At 44.4% G+C, this 21482-nt stretch overlaps 2 protein-coding genes across 8 annotated transcripts; one reads left to right on the top strand and one right to left on the bottom strand.

Moving 5' to 3' along the window:
- The first annotated feature begins 9336 nt into the window (after window positions 1–9336).
- LOC133903667 (uncharacterized) lies at window positions 9337–14072 on the top strand. Its single transcript, XM_062345137.1, has 7 exons — window positions 9337–9756; window positions 9958–10083; window positions 12339–12473; window positions 12549–12645; window positions 13158–13261; window positions 13432–13483; window positions 13762–14072. The coding sequence occupies exons 1-7, from the start codon at window positions 9458–9460 to the stop codon at window positions 13948–13950; spliced, it is 1002 nt and encodes a 333-aa protein (XP_062201121.1). The 5' UTR covers window positions 9337–9457; the 3' UTR covers window positions 13951–14072.
- A 281-nt stretch (window positions 14073–14353) lies between these two features.
- LOC133903749 (uncharacterized) lies at window positions 14354–17854 on the bottom strand. Of its 7 annotated transcripts, none has more exons than XM_062345376.1 (9): window positions 17489–17854; window positions 17310–17414; window positions 16419–16654; window positions 15838–15909; window positions 15654–15721; window positions 15410–15560; window positions 15223–15303; window positions 15033–15122; window positions 14354–14824 (listed from the first exon to the last, which is right to left on the bottom strand). In XM_062345376.1, exons 3-9 carry the CDS (start codon window positions 16647–16649, stop codon window positions 14705–14707), a joined length of 813 nt encoding a protein of 270 aa, XP_062201360.1. In that variant the 5' UTR covers window positions 16650–16654; window positions 17310–17414; window positions 17489–17854; the 3' UTR covers window positions 14354–14704. The 7 variants fall into 7 exon arrangements, with proteins under 7 accessions (XP_062201360.1, XP_062201226.1, XP_062201431.1 ...); XM_062345242.1 differs by having other exon boundaries at window positions 17310–17375; XM_062345447.1 differs by having other exon boundaries at window positions 14354–14932; window positions 17310–17375; window positions 17489–17853.
- Window positions 17855–21482: the final 3628 nt, after the last annotated feature.

Raw genomic sequence — 21482 nt, 5'->3', positions numbered from 1 at the left:
ACTATTGCAAAAGTTGAAAAATTAGGGTGTTATAAAGATGTTGCTTTTAAAACACCCATCATTGGAGATAAGATTTACTGTTATCAATGATAACTCATAAACCATGAATCATTGGTGGTTGTGAATTCCGTGATGGTTGTGAAATTCTTGATGTCATGTGGGATGTGGAGGGTGATATGTAAAAATGGGTGAAAACTGTTTTGACGGGGGTAGGTGGAGTAGTACTCCATATGAGGATGCTCCTGGGGGCTTGAGTTACCTCTATGGTATTCATTGCTAGGAGATACCTGTCCTGGTCGTTTAAGGACCTAGTCATTGCGCATCATGCTTAGCCACCCCTGTGCAACCATGCATCCTGAATGGGCATCATTCTAGGAGGCTGGGAGCATTGAGCAGTCAAGTGACAATCTGTCTCTTTGTTTGAAAGTTGCTAGAACCAACCTAGGCTTAAAAGGGGGGTGGCCTTCAGTACGTAGCCTCTGGTACTTGGGGTAAATCTCGTAGAAAAGCACAACAAGAAAGGTCATTGGAATGTCTTAGTATGATTTGCTCCTCTGCTTGCAATGGTTGGAGGCTGAGCAGGTACAATGTACAACCTCTATAGAGTGTATACCTATTTGAATAGCCGTGTCCATGAATGGCAGTCAATGAACTGTAGTTATTGATGGAGCAAATCAGAGAATTACAAGCAAGTGGGTACATCAGACTTAGTTCTTCACCCTGGGGATCACCAATTCTGTTTGTAGAGAAGAAAGATGGGAGTCAAAGGATGTGTGTTGATTACCGTACCTTGAATGAGATGACCATAAAAAATAAGTACCTACTACCTCGGATTGATGATCTGTTTGATCAGCTAAGAGGAGCCAAGTACTTCTCTAAGATAGATTTGAGATCAGGTTACTATCAGTTAAAGATCAAGAAGAGTGATATCCAGAAGACTGCCTTTGTAACAAGATATGGATTGTATGAGTTCACAGTCATGTCATTTGGATTGACAAATGCCCTAGCATACTTCATGAATATGATGAATAAGGTGTTTATGGAAGAACTAGATAATTTCGTGATAGTGTTCATTGATGGTATTCTCGTCTACTCAAGGAGTGCAGAAGAGTATAAACAACATCTAAGAGTGGTTACGAAAAAGCTAAGAGCACACTAGTTCTATGCCAAATTCAGCAAGCGTGAGTTTTGGCTTCAAGAAATGGCATTTCTTGGACATATTTTAGCAATAGAAGGGATATTAATGAACCCTTCAAAAGTTGAGGCAGTAGTTGACTGGATTCAACCAATTAATGTCTCAAAAATCAGAAGCTTCCCTAAATTGGTGGATTATTACCGCAAGTTTATTGAGAGATTTTCAAAGTTAGCTAAGCCAATGACCAAGCTTCTCCAAAAAGACACCAAGTTTGAATAGGATGAAACCTATAAAGAGAGTTTCCAGGAACTTAAGAAGAGGCTGACTACCATCCTAGTGTTAAAGTTACCAGATATCTAAAAGAACTTTGTGGTCTATGGTGATTCCTCACACCAAGGTTTAAGTTGTGTATTGATGCCAGACGACAAGGTTGTAGCGTATGCATCCAAGCAACTGAAGACGCATGAAGAAAATTACACAACTCGTGACCTGAAGTTAGCAGCAGTTGTGCGTGCACTTAAGATATGAAGGCACTATCTTCTTGAAAATAAGTGTGAGATCTATACGGATCACAAGAGCCTGAAGTATATTTTCACTCAATCAGAATTGAACCTAAGGCAACAAAGATGGTTAGAGCTAATAAATGATTACAATATGAGTATCTAGTATCACCCAGGCAAGGCTAATGTTGTGGTTGACGCCGTGAGTAGGAAGGCTTATTGCAATAATAAACAAGTAAAGGAGTTAAGGCCAGAACTTCTCACAGAAATGCAACATTTGAATCTGCACATAACTCAGGTACAAGTTCACACTCTAGTAGTACATCTAACACTGGAGGATAAAATTCATGAAGCCCAGTCAAAAGACGAGGAGATTCTAGAAATCAAGAAGAATCTTGGGTTATATAAAGCACTAGGGTTCAGGATAGATCCACACGAAACTGTATGGTACAAGAATCGGTTATGTTTACCGGATCGGGAAAATCTCAGGGAGTTAATCATGGATGAAGCCCACAACTCTCCCTATTCCATTCATCCTGGATGTACCAAGATGTTCACGGACCTGAGGACCAAATATTGATGGACATGAATGAAGTTTGACATAGCAGGATTTGTCGCTCGGTGTGACACATGTCAAAGGGTCAAAACAGAGCACCAAAGACCAGCAGGATTACTACAATGTTGCAGATCCTAACATGGAACTGGAATGGAATTGACATGGATTTCATAGTCGGATTGCCCAGGACTCAAAAGGGTAACGGCTCCATATGAGTTATAATGGATCATTTGACAAAAGTGGCTCAATTTATACCTATCAAAACAAACTACAGTGGGGACAAATTAGTAGCCTTGTATATTGACAATATTCGAAGACTGCACAGAGTTCCTAGTTCCTAGTAGTATCATTTCTGACCGAGGACTGCAGTTTACATCAAGGTTCTGGAAGAGTTTGCATACTGTTGACAATATTCGAAGACTGCACGGAGTTCCTAGTAGTATCATTTCTGACCGAGGACCGCATTTTACATCAAGGTTCTGGAAGAGTTTGCATACTGCCCCAAAAACTAAATTGGACTTTAGTTCTACTTACCACCCACAGACTGATGGTCAAACAGCAAGAGTAAACCAGAGCTTGGAAGATCTTTTGAGAGCTTGTGTTATAACCTACGGAAAAAGATTGGGAGAAAAGTCTATCATTTGCAGAGTTCTCTTACAACAATAGCTTCCAAGCTAATTTGAAGATGTCACCTTTTGAGGCATTGTATGGAAGGAAATGTAGATCACCTCTATTGTGGTCAGAGGTAGGAGAGCGCGTACGCTCTTCAGACCTGTGTCAATAAAAGATGCATAAGATCAAATTGCTAAGATCAGAGAGAATCTTAGAGCAGCTCAAAGTAGACAGAAAGGTTATACCAATAACCAAAGAAGAGACTTAACCTTAGAAGCAAGAGACTACATTTACCTCAAGTTGTCCCCAATGAGAGGTGAAGATTTCAAGTTCATGGAAAGCTAGCACCAAGACAGGCTGGACCATACGAAATACTTGACAATATTGGAGTAGTGGTGTATAAGTTGGCACTTCCTATAGAAATGTCCGATGCACAAAATATGTTCCATGTTTCGGTACTGAAGAAGTATTTTAGGGTTCCATAGGAACAAGTTCCCTTAGAAGTCATGGATCTACAGCAAGACCTTTAGTACGAAGAGAGACCCATCTGAATTTTGGATGTGGCAACTCGTCAAAACCGAAGGACATCATTAAATTGACTAGGTATTCCAAAATGCACTAGAGTTATTTCCAAAGTCATGGATCTAAAATCAAGGAAAAACACATATTCAAAGATATTAAATTGACTAGGTATTCCAAAATGCACTAGAGTTATTTCCAAAATAATCCCTGCAATGAATTAGGTTCAAGTGCATTTGGTTTATTGATTTTATGGTTCTTTGAGTGGAGATTTGGAATTGAATCTCTCAATTTCAAATCTATTCTTAGATTCTATTCAGCTCAAATCCAAATTAAATTTAAATCTTTTGATTCAAATCATCTTCAAAGTATCAAGATCCAAATCACAATTCAAATATCTCCATTTGAATTTATACCAAACCCAAACCCAATTCCAAAACTAACTTCAAATACCTCCATTTTAATTTAAACCAAAACTCCTTTCCTTTTTCTTTTCCCCCCCTCTCTCTCTCTCTCTCTCTCTCTCTCTCTCTCTCTCTCTCTCTCTCTCTCTCTCTCTCTCTCTCTCTCTCCGCGTAGCCCAGCCAGCTCGGCTCCTCTCCTTCCCCCGTGCTTGGGCCGCCATCATGCTGCCAGCCCAACTCTCACGTGCTCGCCAGCACGCCGCTCGCCCGCGCCCTCGCGCACGTGGTCGTCCATGTGTCAGCCATTCGCTGATCACCCACTCGCGCTCTCTCCTTCCTCCTCCAGCATGACACCGCGTTGCTCGCCACCACGACAGCCGCCTCCTCCCCGGGAAATATCTTGCCGCATTGAATGCCCAGCCACTTCCCACGTTCTCGCTCTCTCTCCTCTCTCTCCGCTCTCTCCCGTGTGCAGCCTGAGCGTCTGTCGTCCACGACTTCTATAACCCACGTGCGTGGCCGGTGCAGTGCCACCATGCCACAAGAAATATCTCCGTTGGCCGTCATCCTGTTCCTCAGGGACAGTGTGACATGCCGCACTACCTTATTGTGCCCCTCTCCCACTATTTATAGCATAGTCGGGTCTCTCTCTCTTATCTTTTCTCCGTTTCTCCATCGACGCCGTCATTACTCATCACTGCAACTCGCCGTCGCTGATCAGCCACCCGTATGCTGCCAAGGAATGCCAGGAAGCCACCGCCATCCATGTGCCACTCTCCGTCGACCAGAAGTACGATGGGAGGCTATCTGCGCCAGACACTGAGCCACTCCGCCGTGACTACATCATCGCTCCACCAGACGCTGTACAATTTCTCACCATTACCAAGCGCAATGAGCATCCCAGCCCCCTCACGAACCCTCCTAGTTAGAATGTAGTCGTCCCCTTGCTTTCTTCTCACGCGTAGCCACGTGCAGCTATGGTTCTTGCTCCGCCGTCGTGCAACAGCTCGCACTCCGATGTCCATATGCCTCTGTGTGTGGTCTGACCATTGTGTTGTGTAGTCCAGGGAGCTCTAGGCCCCTTTTTCCATGCATGTTGCCCACACTGGTGCGGGGGAGGTGCTGCCCAAGTTTCTTGTGTCGTTGCTGTCTATTTCGACTGCCGTCTGGTACCACTCCGGTCCCAGCCCGTAGTCGATGAGACCCTAGCCGAGTTCCCTATAGCACCTAGATCACGAGCGTGAGCTTCCTGTCGGGGAACTCTAGCGGGAATGTGACTCCGGCGAGCTCACTCGTGTGGCTCCACCACAATTGCTCGCCACCAATAGTCCCCCCCCCCTTCAACGCTGCACTACACGCCCCTACGCGAGCGCTCGGGTGGCCGGGCCACTTGCGCATCGCGCAGCCTAGTCGAGAAAGCCACGCCTAGCCCACGCACCACCGGCCTTCCAGGCTGGCCCAGCCACCCAAAGGCCACCCCCTAGTGGGCCTGCCTAGCTCCATAACCCGCTAACCAGTCAGCCTGACCCAAGCGAGCCAAATATTGTGTAGCTCAGTACTATACAGCCCAAGCCTAGCACGGCCCATCTAAGCCTAGACCAGGCCCAATCCGAGCCCAATTCAGCCCAACCAAGTACTATTCATGTGGCCCTAGCATGTTACTGTTCATGTTGGCCTCACTAGGTTACTGTTCATGTAGGCCCCAGTTACTGCTTAGTAGTTCCCACCCGTGGGTCCCACCAGTGAATAGGGCAATTTCATATTTTTCCAATTTTAAGTTTAGATTAAATCTTTCGAGAGTCATAACTTCTCCTTCTGGCTCAAATTTTGGCGATTCTTTCCCCAAAATTCATCTAAATTCGAGATCTATCTATCCATCAATGTGTGATATCCATTAAGGCTTATTTGGCTTTCCATTTGGTGTTATTTAATTCTTCCCTAGTATATCCCATTGATGATTATAGTCATAATTACAGAACTGCCAGAATTATGCGAGTGCTGCGCGAAAAGCGTCAGGAGCGAGGAGGATCCTGAATACAACCAAGACCTTGAAAAAAACTTCGGAGAAGGCAAGTCCTATCTCCTTGATCATATTAGACCTATATTTTCATATAATCAACATGATCAACTAAAACATGGCTTATTATCGTCTTAAAACTGTATGTAGTAGTTACTCCTATTAACACTTGTCATGCTATAAATGTTATCATCCAAAATAGAAATCACCCTAAGATTACATGTTGTTATCTATATTAATAATAGACAATGCCTTGATATGTAGCATGCTTAGGATTGAATACGTCTCCTCGGAGACATCGCTTTTAAAACACCCATTTTCGGAGGTAAGATTTACTACTATCAATGATAACTCATAAACCATGAATTCTTGATGGTTGTGAATTCTGTGATGGCTGTGAAATCCTTGATGTCATGTGGGATGTAGAGGGTGATGTGTAAAAATGGGTGAAATTTGTTTTAGCAGGAGAAGGTGGAGTAATACTCTAGACGAGGATGCTCCTGGGGGTTTGAGTTACCTTTGTGGTATTCACCGCCAGAAGATACCTGCTCTAGCCATTTAAGGACCGAGTCATTGTGCCGTCATGCTTAGTCACTCACGTGCAACCATGTGTCCTGAATAAGTAGGACTTGACTTCTCATTCACCGGACTGGGTTGGGCATCATACTAGGAGGCTAAGAGCAGTGAGCAGTCAAGTGACCATCTGTCTCTCTGTTTGAAGGTTGCTAGAACCGGCCTAGGCTTAAAAGGGGCATTGGCCTTCAATACATGGCATCTGGTACTTGGGGGAAAATCTAGTAGAGAAGCCCGACAAGAAAGGTGATTGGAGTGTCTCGGTATGATTCGCTCCTCCATTTGCAAAGCTTGGAGGCTGGACATATCGTGTGAGCACAATGTACAACCTCTGCAGAGTGTAAACCTATTCGAATAGCTGTGTTCACGATCATATACATGCGACAACAGTAACCATTTTGACTAGATTTCGAGTGCGTATGTCTTGATGAGTGAGTGTGTGGACTAGATGTCCGTGCGATGAGGTTATTGGCTCAGTCCATTAGGAGCTTTGCAGTACTAAAGGTACACTAGACGTGATGATAGGGACTGCGGAGTGAAGTGTAGCCCATTCCAGGACCAAAACCCCCCCAAATATAGCTGTTACCTTATTTTTGAACTATTCAAACTGTTTAAAGTTAATAGTGGATGATACAATGTAATACCTGTATAAAACTGCTTTACGCTAACTAAAACTATAAAGCCTTATCCTTGAGTTACCCTTTTATACATCATTCGGCACTTTGAAGTAGTATAGAGCTTACTGAGTACCTTCCGTACTCACTCTTGCTGTCATTCAGATGAAGAAGCCGATGTCGACTTCACTAGAGGTGCAGGCGAGGATGAATTCGCACCCTAGCTGCTTGTGGCTATGGGTCCTTACTTTTCGCTGTGTTTTGTTGGCCGTTCGGCCGGGTTTGTAATATACTGTATGGTATGTAAACCTTTTGTACTCTAAATCTTAGTATTTATGTACGAAGTTTGACTATGATGCTACAGCTGTTATATTGTGTGTATCAGCTACTTGATCTAGAGACTGATACATGAAGCATAGGAGATCCCGAGTTTGGATCTTACACCTATATCTTCGAACAAAGTGATGAGCTCAGTGTGTCGTAGCTACTTGACGCGCCACTTACGGGAACACAACCTTCTCATGATGGCTTGCGCGGGTGATTGTTCCACGAAACCCGCTCACATACTCAGCTCAGCAGGTGAGAGCGCAGAGGCACAACATCCCGAGGGTGGATGCGACTAGGGGGTCATCCCCAAGAAGGGATGTAACCTATAGGATACTATGTTATTGTTAGTTTCATGGTGTCATCCTATTGTCGGTGTTATGACACTATATTAATGTTAATGTAATGCTACTTTATTCATGCTGTTCGAAACTATGTTTTTCAGAAGTAGCCTTTTCAGATATAGGCTTTTCAGAAGTAGACTTGTCATACCTAACCTTTTTAGAATTATCCTTATCATTAGCAGCCTTGTAAGAAGTAGCCTTTTTAGTTGATATGACTACACCTTACTGCAGAATCAACTGCTTTTGTAAGGTCGATTTCCATGAACTTAGTCCATGCACTAGCACGAATCTGCACTATAAATAGATGATCCCCAGGTCACTTGTAGAACCAAACCAATAGTATCAACCTCCACAACTCTAATGAAAATGACATCTGATCCTTTTCCCAAGAAATGCATGCCAGATACTATACCTAATGGGGTCAAAGTGCCCTATGTGTTGGTGTGGAGACCTTTGTAGGGTGATGAAGTCCTCCGAGTTCTCTTACACCTACAAAAAGAAGGTTCTTCATGTGCCGCAACTATGAGTACGATTCACCCCAGGGAAGCACCAATATTGGCACCTGTCGCCAGGTAATCACTTTTGGCCAAACTAATAAAAAACAACTAAGATTTACCACTTAACATTTTGGTCTTTATTGTAGTGGCCACCACCAATATGTTACTTCTTACCGTAGTTGGATACTGAGCAGTCATAAGTGGATGTGTTCCTCCTTCACACTGAGCACCGCGTCGCTTAGAGATACTTCTATGAGATGGAAGCCAATGAGAGGATGGAGGCTACGCGCAAGCGCATTCAAGAGGAGTAACAAAAGATGAGGGAGGAGCGTAACTACATGATGGCAGAGGCCCATGAAGCGGAGAGGGAGATGAAGCGCGAGAGGGCACGTCAGGCATGTGAGGCAGAACCGGAAGTGGCGAGCAAAGAAAAGTACCCACGTTTCACTCAGTAGACCAGATGTTGCAATCTTGTTGTTTACATTCCATAAGGCATGTTAGGTTTAGACGCGATATTTGTTTAAGTTAGAATGATGGTGTATCATACACGCCACCGTTTGTGTATGCCATTGTTCCTATTTAAATCACCGTGTTTAACTTTCTATTTTCGTCAAATCCGGATATCCAAATTATTGCACAAACATCTAATGACACACAAATCGAAAACATATAAATTGTGCTGCACATGCGCCTATTCTATATCAAATAAAATTAAATTCGGCCGGCTAAAAAAAATGACCACAACAAGATATCACTCATTCATTGGGTGACACATTGCTGGCGCCCAGTGAAACAGGCGATACACGCCATATTTTTTATTCCCTGACCTGCAGGCCCGATAAAGTGTCACCCGTTCATGGGACGAAACCTTACTCTTGCCCAATGAACGGATGACGGTAGCCTATTATTTTTTTAAATTGTCATATAATTTTGCAAATATTAAAATATATATATATTCGTAATTTATTTATGAAACAAAAGTCCAGCCATTCTAAATTTGGCCCAGTCCATCTAAATTTTTTTTGCTGACGGGCTGAATCCATCTCCTCAACAGAAAGAAAAACGAAGAAGATAAGCCCAGTCCGGAGTACACCGCAGAGTTTATACCCCAGTCTCACGCGCGCATGGTCCCACAATCATCTGGTCCCGCGCTTCAGTGGAATGAACTTGCACCACCTGCCGTCCGTCCCCGCGTCCCCGCGCCATTCCAACCAGTCCCCACACCAACACGTGGGCCGATATCTTCCGGACCCACCTGTCATCCCCGAGCCACCTCGCATCTTCGTCCCCGTCCTCGCGGCACAACCAGCACGCGGGCAATCGACGACGCCACGCGGCTAGGGTTCAGGCGAGGCGAGCGCCATGGCTGGGATACGGTGGCCGCCGGAGGACCCGGAGATCTTCCCTACGCGGATGGTCGGTAGCGGCGTCTGGGGAGGTGTCGGCGGCGGAGCCCCCCCTGCCCCACCGGGTGAAATGGCATCCGACGACGACCGGTCGGTGGCCGCGGACTCGTGGTCAATCAAGAGCGACTACGGAAGCACCCTCGACGACGAGCAGCGCTACGCAGACACCGTTGAGGTCCTCCTCACCTCCGCCTCAGCCTCCTCCGCGGCCGCGCCCTCCGCGTCTGTCGCCTCCAACCCCTCCTCCGACTTCAGGTGAACTGATTTTATCCTATTTTTTTTTCGTTCATTGGTTCTTATGCCGCGAAATGTTCGAGAAACTGTGATCTGGTTCCTCGTGTTGTGGGAAAGGGACCTCTCTCGTCCTAAAAGCGCGATTTGATACTATGATCTCTCAGTTATTGCATTTCAGTCCTCAAAAAGATTTTAACTGTTGGTGCTGTGAATCTTGAGCAGCTTCGACAAGGATGTCCCCGACTCCAGCGATGTGGAACCACAGATACTGGGCTTGCAGAATTTTCAGGATGACGCTTATGCTGAGGACCTTGCTAATTTCCACGAACGCAGCCACGCTGATGACTGGTTAGAATAAGATTCTTCAAGCTATTTTACCCGCACGTAAACTTTTTTTTTTCTCGAACACGCAAGAGAGCCGAGTGCCATTGCATTAAGAAGAAAAGTGACACAGTTTATAAAGAAAATCAGGCCTGAAATCCTTAACAAGCACAGCGGTACAATCCGCGGAGCCCAGCTCACACGCGAGACAAAGAAAGAAAGAAAGGAACCCCCTAACAACTGGACGCGCGGCAACATACAACCCGTTGTACACATAAAGAAGCCCTAACTGGCACCCACACTAGGCAACGCCACACAGCAAGCAATCGTGCCCAGCTAGCACCTCGACCATAACAGACCAACAACTCAACAGGCGGAGCCTTGCTCACACGTGACCACCAAATCCTAAGATGGAGTCCTGGGATGTCGGAGCACAACCACAGACGTGAAGCGCCGAAAGGTAATGGGAAGTCCAGCCGAACAGGAGAACGAAGGGGTCAGACCATAACAGAGGGGGTGCGCCCTGCAAGTAGTGCCTCCAGATGTAAAAACAGAACACAGAGGGATTCTTCGAAACGACGCCTTCAAAAAGGAAGCGGCAAAGGAACCGCCGTCGCTTGCCCAGCAAGCTGAACAGGGTTTTCACCCGAAGAAATCTCAGGGGAAGCTTCGTCACGACGCCTTCAGGAAGGTAATGATGTCTACGGGTGTCACCGCAGTCAGCAATGGCACAGAGCCAGCCAGGGCTTTCATCCATAATTCCCCCTACCACGGTACAACGCTACGAACTCAGAGGCTCGGTCGACCAACCCATACACGTGCAAGAGCAGCACTTAGCACAAAAGCACGAGGCCCGAGCGACGCCTCCGCCAATGAGAGCTGATCGGGGGCAAAGCTCTAGCCCACAATAGCGCTCGGCAAGACCGCCTGGCAGCACCAATGTCGTCTTCAACAATGGTTGGCCGCCGCAAGGCACTCCGGGGGCCACTGACGGCCCGTCCGAGGGCGCCGGCCAAAAGGAGAGCAAGCTGGCCTATAGCCGGCCGGCCCCAGCACGCTGCGCCATGGCCAGTCGGAGGCCCGACCAGGACCAGCAGTAGCCCGACCACAAGCAGAGCCTGGCGGCGCGGCGCGCCACCATGCGGATCCGACAGGGAACAGTAGATCCGGCGAACAACGACGCGGATCCAGTCAAAGCAAGCAGCCACGTGGCGGAGCTGGCCGGAGGAAGCGCGACAGTTGGAGGAGGCACTCACACCCGCATCGTACTGCCAGGAACCGAAAAGCGGCACAGAGCCTGCATGCCCAGGAGGCGAGCATACGCGCGGGCATCCGTGCGGATCCGGCCGGGGAAGAGTGGATCCGGCAAGCAACTACACGAATTTGGTCGGAGGAGCAACTAAACTGGCAGTACGACTCGGGACGAGTGCGGCTAACAATAGGGGGGAGGGGGGAGAGGGAAAGAGCGGGGAACGAAGGGAGAGAGGGGGGTGGCCCTGCCTGATGCGTGCGGGGGGCGGGGGGGGGGGGGCTAGAGGCGGTGACGAAGGGAACCCCCGAGTCATCTCAGCAGGGAGACGACTCGGGGTCGCAAGATGAGCCCCCCTCACGTAAACTTGTTGTCATATGCACTAGAATTTGGAGTGGCATCCTTTGTTTCCCAGATGATGATGCTTTGTCCCATGCACATTTATAAAAAAAATTGGTTTGAGCTCGCTCAAACATGATAACGAGCAATCAGGAGAATGTAAAGCATGCTAACACTATACTAGTACAATAACATAGAGATGTACAAACTTTCTGCATTTGCATACCATTTATATTCCTTTTGGCATGGAGGTGGCTTTTCAAAAGCACTTTTTTTCTAGACCCGAATGTCACAGTTAGTTAGAAACATCTTTTTAGGATCTATAACAGCAAAAGCTTACTGGGATTAGTGAATGTTGAATGTTCCTGTAACAGACTAGATTCCGCAGCGCAGTGCATCACAGCATTGCAACCACAAACTGGCCCTTAGACGAGTTGTTCCAAGGGAATTCACTTGTATCGGAGGCTTGCCTGGTATAAGCTGTGTTCACCACCCATTGGCGAAATAAAAACCCAAAACCTACAGAGTAGTTTTTTCCCTCTATCGGATTAGTGATTTGGAGTTTGGACAAATAGCTGCTTTGCAGCCATTTTCCCATTCAGGAAGAGATGCAAATATAAATCGTGTATTTTTTCTTTGTTTTATGGATTCAGTGCTCATATTTCCGTTGATCAAAACTTGTGTGAGTTTGCAGGTTTGGCACCGAGGTCATGGATGTCCGTGTAGGCTGGATCAAAAATTTGTGTTCCAGCAAGGATTTGCCCAGCTGCAGCGTTCTTGACATCGGAACCGGGAGTGGCAGACTCTTGCAGCAGCTTGCAAAGCAAGGGTATGCTTCGGAAATGTGAAACTGTGACATTGAATTGTTAATACCAGTACTGATGTGTTAATATACAATATACAGATTATCTGATGTGACTGGGATCGACTATAATGAAGGTGCGATTGAGCTTGCCCGAAATCTTGCAATTCATGATGGGTTTGAGCACATTAATTTCTTGGTGAGTCAGTCGGTGGAGCATAGAATGTACCTTCACATCAACATGCATGTCCATCATTACTTGTTCATATTGCATGCCCTTTCTTGCTTTTCGTGTTGTGCTTCAGCATATAATGGCCCTGTTTGGGGGAGCTGGAGCTTATGGACTTTTTCTGAAAAGCTGTTTTTCTGAAAAGCTGCTTATAGCTTCTGAGATAAGCGGTTTGGCTTATAGGCTTAATTTTTAGCTTCTCAGCATACCAGCTTTTCAGAAAAGCCACCCTCAGTCAGCTTTTAGTTCATTTCACCAGAAACCAGCTTTTGCTTTCCAGAAAAGCTCCTCAGCAATCAGCCTGTTTGGGGGAGCTTCTCAGCTTCTCAGCTTTTCTGAGTAGCAGAAGCTGCCAGAAGCTCCCCCAAACAGGGCCAATATATCCTCCATGACTATCTGGTTGTATCTTAGGTACAAAACTAGCCTTAAGATTGAAAGAGCAGAAAGAACCAATTCGGCTTATATGAATGGTCCTTTTGCAGGTTGATGATGTATTAGAGTCAAAGTTGGAGAGAAGATTTGACCTTGTCATGGATGAAGGGACTCTTGATGCAATTGGGCACCATCCTGATGGCCCTGTGAAGAGGTAAATGCATGTTTACTGTTTAGATGTTGATATGCCCTTAATCCTTGTGCAGTATCATAAACATTAGGTTTTCACACCAATGATTAATCATTTGAATTTTTTGATGTGGAAAGAATTAGATAACTTGTTTGCACCCATGCTCTAATCTATTTTCATCTGCTGCATTTCAGAATGATGTATTGGCAATCAGTTGATAGCTTGGTTTCCCCTGGTGGCATATTGGTTAGTTCTTCTTATCCAAATTGAACCTGGAACTTTTATACTCTTTGTTCCTAGTACAGCTGTGTCGGAATTATGAAATGACAGTTTTATCTACTCGAGATTGATACCCACATATGATATGCTGTTTAACTGCGATAACCCTTCTTTCGCTACATACTTTGTAGTAATTATTTGTTGAAACTTTTGTGACAAAGCAATCTAGCGAATCCCTGTATGAAAAATATGGCTATTCAAAAGAGAGCATCAGCCTCTGATGTCACTTCGACATATTTTTTTAGGTCATAACATCATGCAGCAGAACCAAGGATGAGTTGGTGCAGGAGGTAGAGAACTTCAACCAAAGAAAGCTTAGTGCTATAGGTTCAGATGGATCGCCTGCCAGTGATGCTGCGGTGTTCAGCTACCTCAACCATGTCCAAAGTTACCCTAGTTCTTGCATCACGACAGTTGCTTTTCTGCATAAGTGAAACATACATGTATGCCTTGTTTATTTCCCCCAGAAACTTACCATACCTGTTATTAACAATGTGCGCACGTCTCGGATGTTTCTGGATGATATTTTAGTATTCGACTTTGTGGGATGGGTTGATATGCTTGGATGCCTGTTCTCGTTGAATGTGTGTCAAGCAGCTGATGCAATCACATACAGAAGTTTTAATGCGCGAAAACTGGATAAAAAATCGGACCAATAATACAATAAACCGCACTCATCCTGACGCATGATCTAGCTTGAGTTGTTCACAATAGAAAACACCCGCTATTCAAGCTGTCTTGTCGCCAAGTATCAAACTAACAACAAAAATGTATAATTTGAGTGCAATCAATGATGCAAAATGTAAGATCATAGAAAGAAAAAAGCAAGGCCACCAATTAGAAACTCAGAAACTAAAACAATATAACATAATTCGTCCCATTTGCAAGTAATTTGACACCATAATATCTTCAGTACATAAGGTAAGCTGAACTTGCTGCAATAGAGGTTCACAAGTTACAGCATCCGGGTTAAGTTGTAGTCTCCTCTTTTCTCGTCTGTACAGAACCACTGCATTCTTCTCTGTGCACACAGAAGCGAGTGGCTCCAGGCTATCTTACCATGTCATCATATACTAATTTTTTATTTTTATTTTTTAATTTTGTGTGATCGTCCATGCTTCTGCCAGTCACATGAAGGCACTGAAATTTCCTGTCAGAGGGAGGTTGGAAGGCATGTTCTTGATCATGTCAGTAGACTGGTATGGGGCATGGTTGCGAGTAACTTGGTCCTGCAGAATTGGTGACTGCATCGTCTTCCTCTTCCTCTTCCTCACTTTCTGATGAAGACATATACATTTCCCTGCTTTCCTGCAGTGTTAAGTGATCTAGATCCGAGAGTTATGCTTGAGAAATCCAGGTTGCTGCAACTGCAGATGGAGAAATCTGCACAGGTGTGCCATGTCTACTGCTGCTTAACTAAACAGGAACAGGACCGCATTTAGCACAGCGCAGTTGTAAGGATTTTCCACACCTGTGCAGGTTCCAACAATGGCAAAACATTCAGTGATGAAATTACCTGCTGCCACCGTCGACGGTGGAAGCTTGCCAATGCTCTCACCATCACCAGGATTGGGAACAGAATTCCCGCAGTCCTCAGCACAAGAAGCTTCATTTCCAGAAGCAGAATACACAATAAGAGACATCAACTCAAGAACAATACACACAAGTCATAAAAGAGACTGGCAAATGATGATCATCAATCTTACCGAGAATAAGGGCAACGAGTACTCCCCATTTCCACCGATCATGAGAGGAAGAGTGTGGCGAAGGATCAGGAGTGCCATGAACTGTTCAATGATTCAATCACAGCGATGGATCTTCATCAGAAAGGAGGTACAGGAAACCACATCAACCAGGGTTGGATTTGATGTTGGATAATTGCTAGAAACTCACAATTGCGGCAACTGTCTGGTAACAGAGGGTGCTGCTTCTTGTCCTGATAGGCAAGTAGTCCTCGTAACTGTTCATAAAATCATGCTCTGTCGGCACCATTGTTATTATCCGGGCATCATCTAGATCTTGCCGGGCAATCTCCCAGTTTCCTCTGTAGAGAGATTTTACAGCATTCATAGAGCATAGAGTGAACTAAGAAAAAACACAAACTAACTTGCTTAAGAATGCTTACAAAGATGAGTACCTGAAGTTCATTGGTATACTTCCATAGTGAAACAGCTGCTGTGGGGCAGTATAACCTGGCCTGAATTGCTGAAGAAATATAGCAAACTTAAGTTCATAGGCATGTCTCCATAGTTACACATACCATTGAACATATTTTTTTTTAACCTACAACCAACATGTATAGTTCACCTAAGCATTTTTACCTGCAGGCATATTTCGCAGATGGTGTCACCCTTCTCATTGCACCAACGCTGAATACATTTCCGGTGAGCGTACTGCAAGAAAGAAGCTAATAATTTATTTTGGCATCAATCACTGTATAGCCAACTGAAAAAAATGTATCTTCTCAGTCTAGCAGTGCCTTCCAAGCTACATCGAGACAAACACAGTGGATTTGGTTCATAGCTCTTGTCAAATCTATAATTGACCTTCAAATTAACATGGAACTCCTAAGTCCTAATAATACCCAGGGACAATCTACAACATCAACCCTAACCATAAACGTCAACAATTTCTCATGCCAAGCCAATTACATTAACTAGTGTAGAATAAAAAATCTAAGCAGGCCCCAAAATAATACCCAGGGACGACAACTAGTCACTTTTCCATCTTCTGCTGAAAAAAAGGAGCACCTTTTCATGTGACAACAGGAACTGTAACGCATTTTTATGAACTCTGAAAAACAAATGCATAATCATCAGATAGTAAGGCCATAATCTGCTGCATAATCAAGAGTAATTATTTTGGTTAAAAATAACAAGAGCATGATCAGGAACATAATTACCTTGAGGCTGCCACAGCAGGCGCAGGGGGCCTCCATGCTGAAATCCCAATCCTCCTCCTGGCAAATCCTGCACTCCACCACCCTACTCGCAGAACCGCCGCCGTCGCGGCCGTACTCGACCGCCACCGTCTCCGGCTGCAGATCGGCCATCTGTTTCCCGCAGCCGATCGCCGCCTCCAGCGTCGACTCCGTTAGCAGCCGGTCCACGAGCAACGCGAGATGGTCACCCATCAGTCCTGCGCGCACGCAATCAATTGTTCAGCGAAACCCAATGCCGCCATCTGCGCAACTTGGAGACACTAAACACCAATCCAACTCAATTACAGTGGCTAATTTTTGTTAGGAACATTGACAGAATGGACGAGAAGGACGCCAAGAATCCAAAGAGGAGCATGCGGTTGCAAGAAGGGATCCAATGCAAGTATGCAACTGCTTACGCTTGTTAGGAACTGACAGAAACCAAATGTTTGGTGATAACTTCTTTTTGAGACAAGTGCTTGATGATAACTGATGACAATAACCGCTAGAAATGGAGGATGAATTACTGGAAATATAGCGGCGGCAACAAGAGAGGCCAAGATTAGTAGCGCTGGATCGAGTAAAAACAAGTTGGCACCACCAGCTAGCAAGTGTACCAAGAACAGGTAAAACCTCCACATTTCCGAACAAGGCATGATGAATGAATAAAACTGCCACCTTTTAATGGGGATAAAGAAAAAATGAAGAGAACTAATTGATGAGAGCTGGCAGGAGAGGGTAGTTGCTAGCATTACAGCGTGTACAGCAGCGCCAAGAAAGCGCATTTACTAGTGCTGGATCGAAAAAACACCATGAAAACAACAGAAAAATAGAAAAAGAAACAAGATTGAACACCAAGAACCAAAAACTCACCGAGGGAGAAGAGAAGGAAGAAGAACCGAGGGGGACGAACGGGATGGAGGGTGGCTACCTATGCAGCTGGTGAAGGTGGCAAGAGCACTCTCAAATCTCAATGCTCTAATGGGTTAAATTAAACTGAATAAACAACATCACCAACGACAAGAAGCAGATAATGAAAAACATTTCTTTACCTCGTCCTAAGTATCAAGAACAGAACTCCCGGAGAAAGAGGAAGCTTTGAAGGCTGGATTTGGGGCGGGGTTAAGGCATGGGGGGGGGGGGGGTTGGATTGGAGGAGGGGTTAAGGGAAGCAATAGATGGAGTGGAGGAGGATGTAATGCAGCGATGGAGGGGAGGCCAAGCCAAGGCAAAACAAACTCTCACCCCCTCTCCCTTCTCAGAGATTTAAATTAGAAGAGAGGCAAGGTAAAGGTGGGAATAAGTACTAGCATCACCCGGCAACAACTTCACTGGAATGGTCTCTGATTCTTCGTCAATTTTCTGGAGGTTTGCAGGAGGTGAAAGGCTGACCTTTTCTTTATTTCTGTTTCTCCAAAATCCAAATGCAGCCTTCTATTTTTATTGTAGCTCAGAAATCAGAATGCTTGTAACTGCTTTTAGCTAGGAGTAAACAAAGTAAAAGTAAAGTACAAATGCATCTTCTCGAGACACGAATCAGGCTTCTTCAGATTTCACCACTCTGGACTGCCCTCATGTTATGACATGTCCTGGTGGCAATAGTACAATAATGCCAGGGTCTGGTCCTGTAAACTCATCTGGAACAGAAGTTTTCAAGAACTATTTCGCCATATTTTTTCTTGCACAAACTCCTCAGCAGAATATTCAGACAGGTGAACAAACCTACATGACCTGAGATTTCAGTTTGTGTACGAACTGACCAGGATGTGCAATTTGCATGCGCAAGAATCCATTTTTGCATGACAGCTTTTAAAGCTAAGCCACACGATTAGGAACTAATGGACGGCTGAGATGCGACCAGCTTGATAATCGCGTCCACGAAAGATTCTCCCAGTACTTGAAAGAACGCAAAGTGGGATTTGTTAGCTCCACTGCCCTAGCAAGTAGGAAGCAGTAGGCTAACCGCTTTGCACGCGTTTGCCGCGACTACTACGGCCACTTCTTCTCTTTGCCGCTAAAGCGGCTAAACCACGATGCCCACTCTTCTCCCGGAATTTTGTTTCTTCTTCTTCTTCTTATGTTTTCCCCCAAAAAAGAGAATTCTTTCTTTTGTTTTTGCAATGCTTGATCACGACATAAGCCGGTGGTAAATCACGTAAGCTCTTACGTACTAAAATATTTAATTTACTAAGTAAAATGTTCCAGAATACTTTTGAGTTAAATACCCCCACCCCCACCAAAAAAGAAAACATTTTTTGACAAGTAACAAATGCGCAAAGTTAATTTGATGACCAGTCTCTGAAGTGACAATTCCTTTATTCAGGTATGCCCTAGCTACAGCTAGAAGGATGGCTGCTTTCGCAATGCCGGCTTGTATTTTGACCCTACTATCCTTTGCTCCTCCTCCTATTGTGGTTAAATGGTGATAATTGCTAACGTGTAGTATATCTAGCTAGTAGTAGGCATTTTAACTTATCTGTGGCTACTCAATCTACTCAATCGAAGAACTCCAATGCAAGTTCAAACAAGAAAATGTGGCCGACTTGTCTACTCCATCACCAACTCATCTGAAATCCGCCAAACCATGCATGATCATCTCTGAGCTTTAGTCAGCGGAGATGACCCAAAACTTGGCCAAAAAGGGGCTCATTTTCTAAACTGCAGATCTCTGTTTGGTACTTTGGTTAGAGTTGGGTTGGTGAACCCCACTGCCAAGCTTGTCTCACAACATGCTGCCATATGGAATCGTACAGATAAAACCTAGTTTGTTTAGGTGTGTGTGATCTGTTTTGGTTGGCCTATACGCTGTCTCCATGACCTTGTTAATGGCCTTTGCATCTACCCCCAAATACAAGACTGCTCCTTATTAAAGTGGAAGCGTGTGTGATTTTGTTTGAATGGTGGAGTGAATTTGTTGCACCTGTTTTCTTTAGTCGTCACGATGACTAGGTATACATAAAAAATGGTTAAAATACAAGAGTGGTGCAAATAAGTTGTGCATGAGCTGCAAAATACTTCTAGAATTCAATTGTAGTTTGATTTTCACCTCCATAAGTATACCTCTTTTTTTTTGCTGAGTTGGAGGCAACAACGTCTCAAACAAGACTATGACTGGTCCACCAAATCTAAGTCGGATCCAGATGCCTCTATACCTAGTCGGTTAGGTCTTTAAATCAGGTTGTTTGACTCATGGACCCAACCACATATGGAGACCTAATCGATAAGATATAGAGACATCCGGGCTCGACTTAGACACGAACGATTGGTCCATAGTCCCTCTCGCACACCTCGGCCTTAACTCACCAACAAAGCATAGCACTGAGAATATGCAACAGGGGTATACTTGTGGGAGTCAAAATCAAATTACAAGTGACTTCCGAATGTTTATTTGCAATTTTGCCTAATTTTTTATAAATTTTGCATGCCTTCTGATATATTTATCGATGAGCAAATTGTTGAAATAGTTCTCATCTATTCATGTATTTAAATGAACTAGTTAGTGTATAAAACTACACACTCCATGTATGGAAACCGTAAATGCATCGTAGGTGTAATATGCTGAACTTAATAAACTCAACAAGGGCCATCTACACGTGCTCTCATTTCCAGTGTACAGAAGCCTATGCCTTAGGCTTCTAGCTCCCCAACTCACAGCCATGCGTCTACTTCTCTCTAGCTAGCTGCTGTCCCTAATAGAGTGCTAACTTCATCGTGCACGCAGCTCTTCTCTGCGTGCTCATTCATAAGCCACACATCTCAACTCTGAACCATATTGCTTCACAGTCTTTATGTCCTTCAGCTTCTTATCTGTTTGCATGGCCCTATGTGCACCAAGTTAAGTATGGCTAGGCTGCAGCTTCCTCTGAGAATGCAGATTAGGTTCTCCCTTTTGAGACCAGGCTAATCATTCTGTAGCTTCATCATTCCGCTGGCCTCCTAAAGTTTTGGGAGAAGCGACGCTAAATCATACTTTGTAGTGAACATAGCCTTTTATTTAAGGTATGTATATGCTTTTAATGATTTTTTAAAGTAATGTATGTGATTTTGATGATTAATGATAATATAGTTAATGAGATTAATATGTTTATTAAGTACATGTTTTAGTATGTTTTATGGATATAATATATAAAGAAGTCATCCAAGTGTAACTCAAGAAAGTTTGAATTTGACGAGTTCAAATTTTTTTTGCATAAACCGGGTGGTCTGGTGCTCAGTAAAATGTACACGTCGGAATGTTTTCAACTCAAAAGAGAAAATTAAATAACACATCAGATGGTTCAGCGTTGAGGTGATGAACACGTTGGAACATTTTTCAGGAGGTGAATTTCGGTAGCAGAAGGAGTCTGAACGTCGGATGATTCGGCGATAAAAAGAAGTATACACTGGAGGTTCCACTGGAGCATTCTCAGTTGAAGGTGAAAATGTTGTATACATCGGATGATGCGATGATGAGGAATTGACTATGACGGAGCATGTTCTAGAAGATGTTGCAACGTCAAGTTTTGGCGTGGTTGTACACGTCGGATGATCGATGATCAGAAGATCTACATGTCGAACAAATGCATAAGAGAAGTGGCTCGGTTGGCTCAAGTCTACCCACCGTATAGTCCGGTGATGGAGTTAAAGGTAACACCGAAACATCCGATGTTCTCAATGAGTTTGAGTGGAGTTCCAATGACTAGTTTCTACTACTATACAAGCCGGGTGATCCGATATTTGTACTACTATTAATGTTGAATCATATGGTGTTCACAGTCTTTTGACCGTTGAAGCAACAGCTAGTTCGCGGGTTTGAGACTATAAATACCCTATACTATGCCATTTGAGTGTGCTGAAGTCCAGAGAAACTCATATACATTTGAGAAAATATCGAAGCCACTTAAATTTTAAAAGTGATCATCTAAGGTAATTTGCACAAGATTAGAGAGTAATTAGTATTATTAGGCATAGAGAGAGTTATTGCTAAGTGTTGCTGTCTAAAGAGGGGATCAAGAAGTGATCCTACCGTGTACCAAATGGTAGTCGGTGCCTTAGAGTCTTGGTGAC

This window comes from Phragmites australis, chromosome 1, assembly GCF_958298935.1.
Source record: "Phragmites australis chromosome 1, lpPhrAust1.1, whole genome shotgun sequence".
NCBI classification, from domain to species: Eukaryota; Viridiplantae; Streptophyta; class Magnoliopsida; order Poales; family Poaceae; genus Phragmites; species Phragmites australis.
This window is presented reverse-complemented; position numbering and strand designations above follow the sequence as displayed.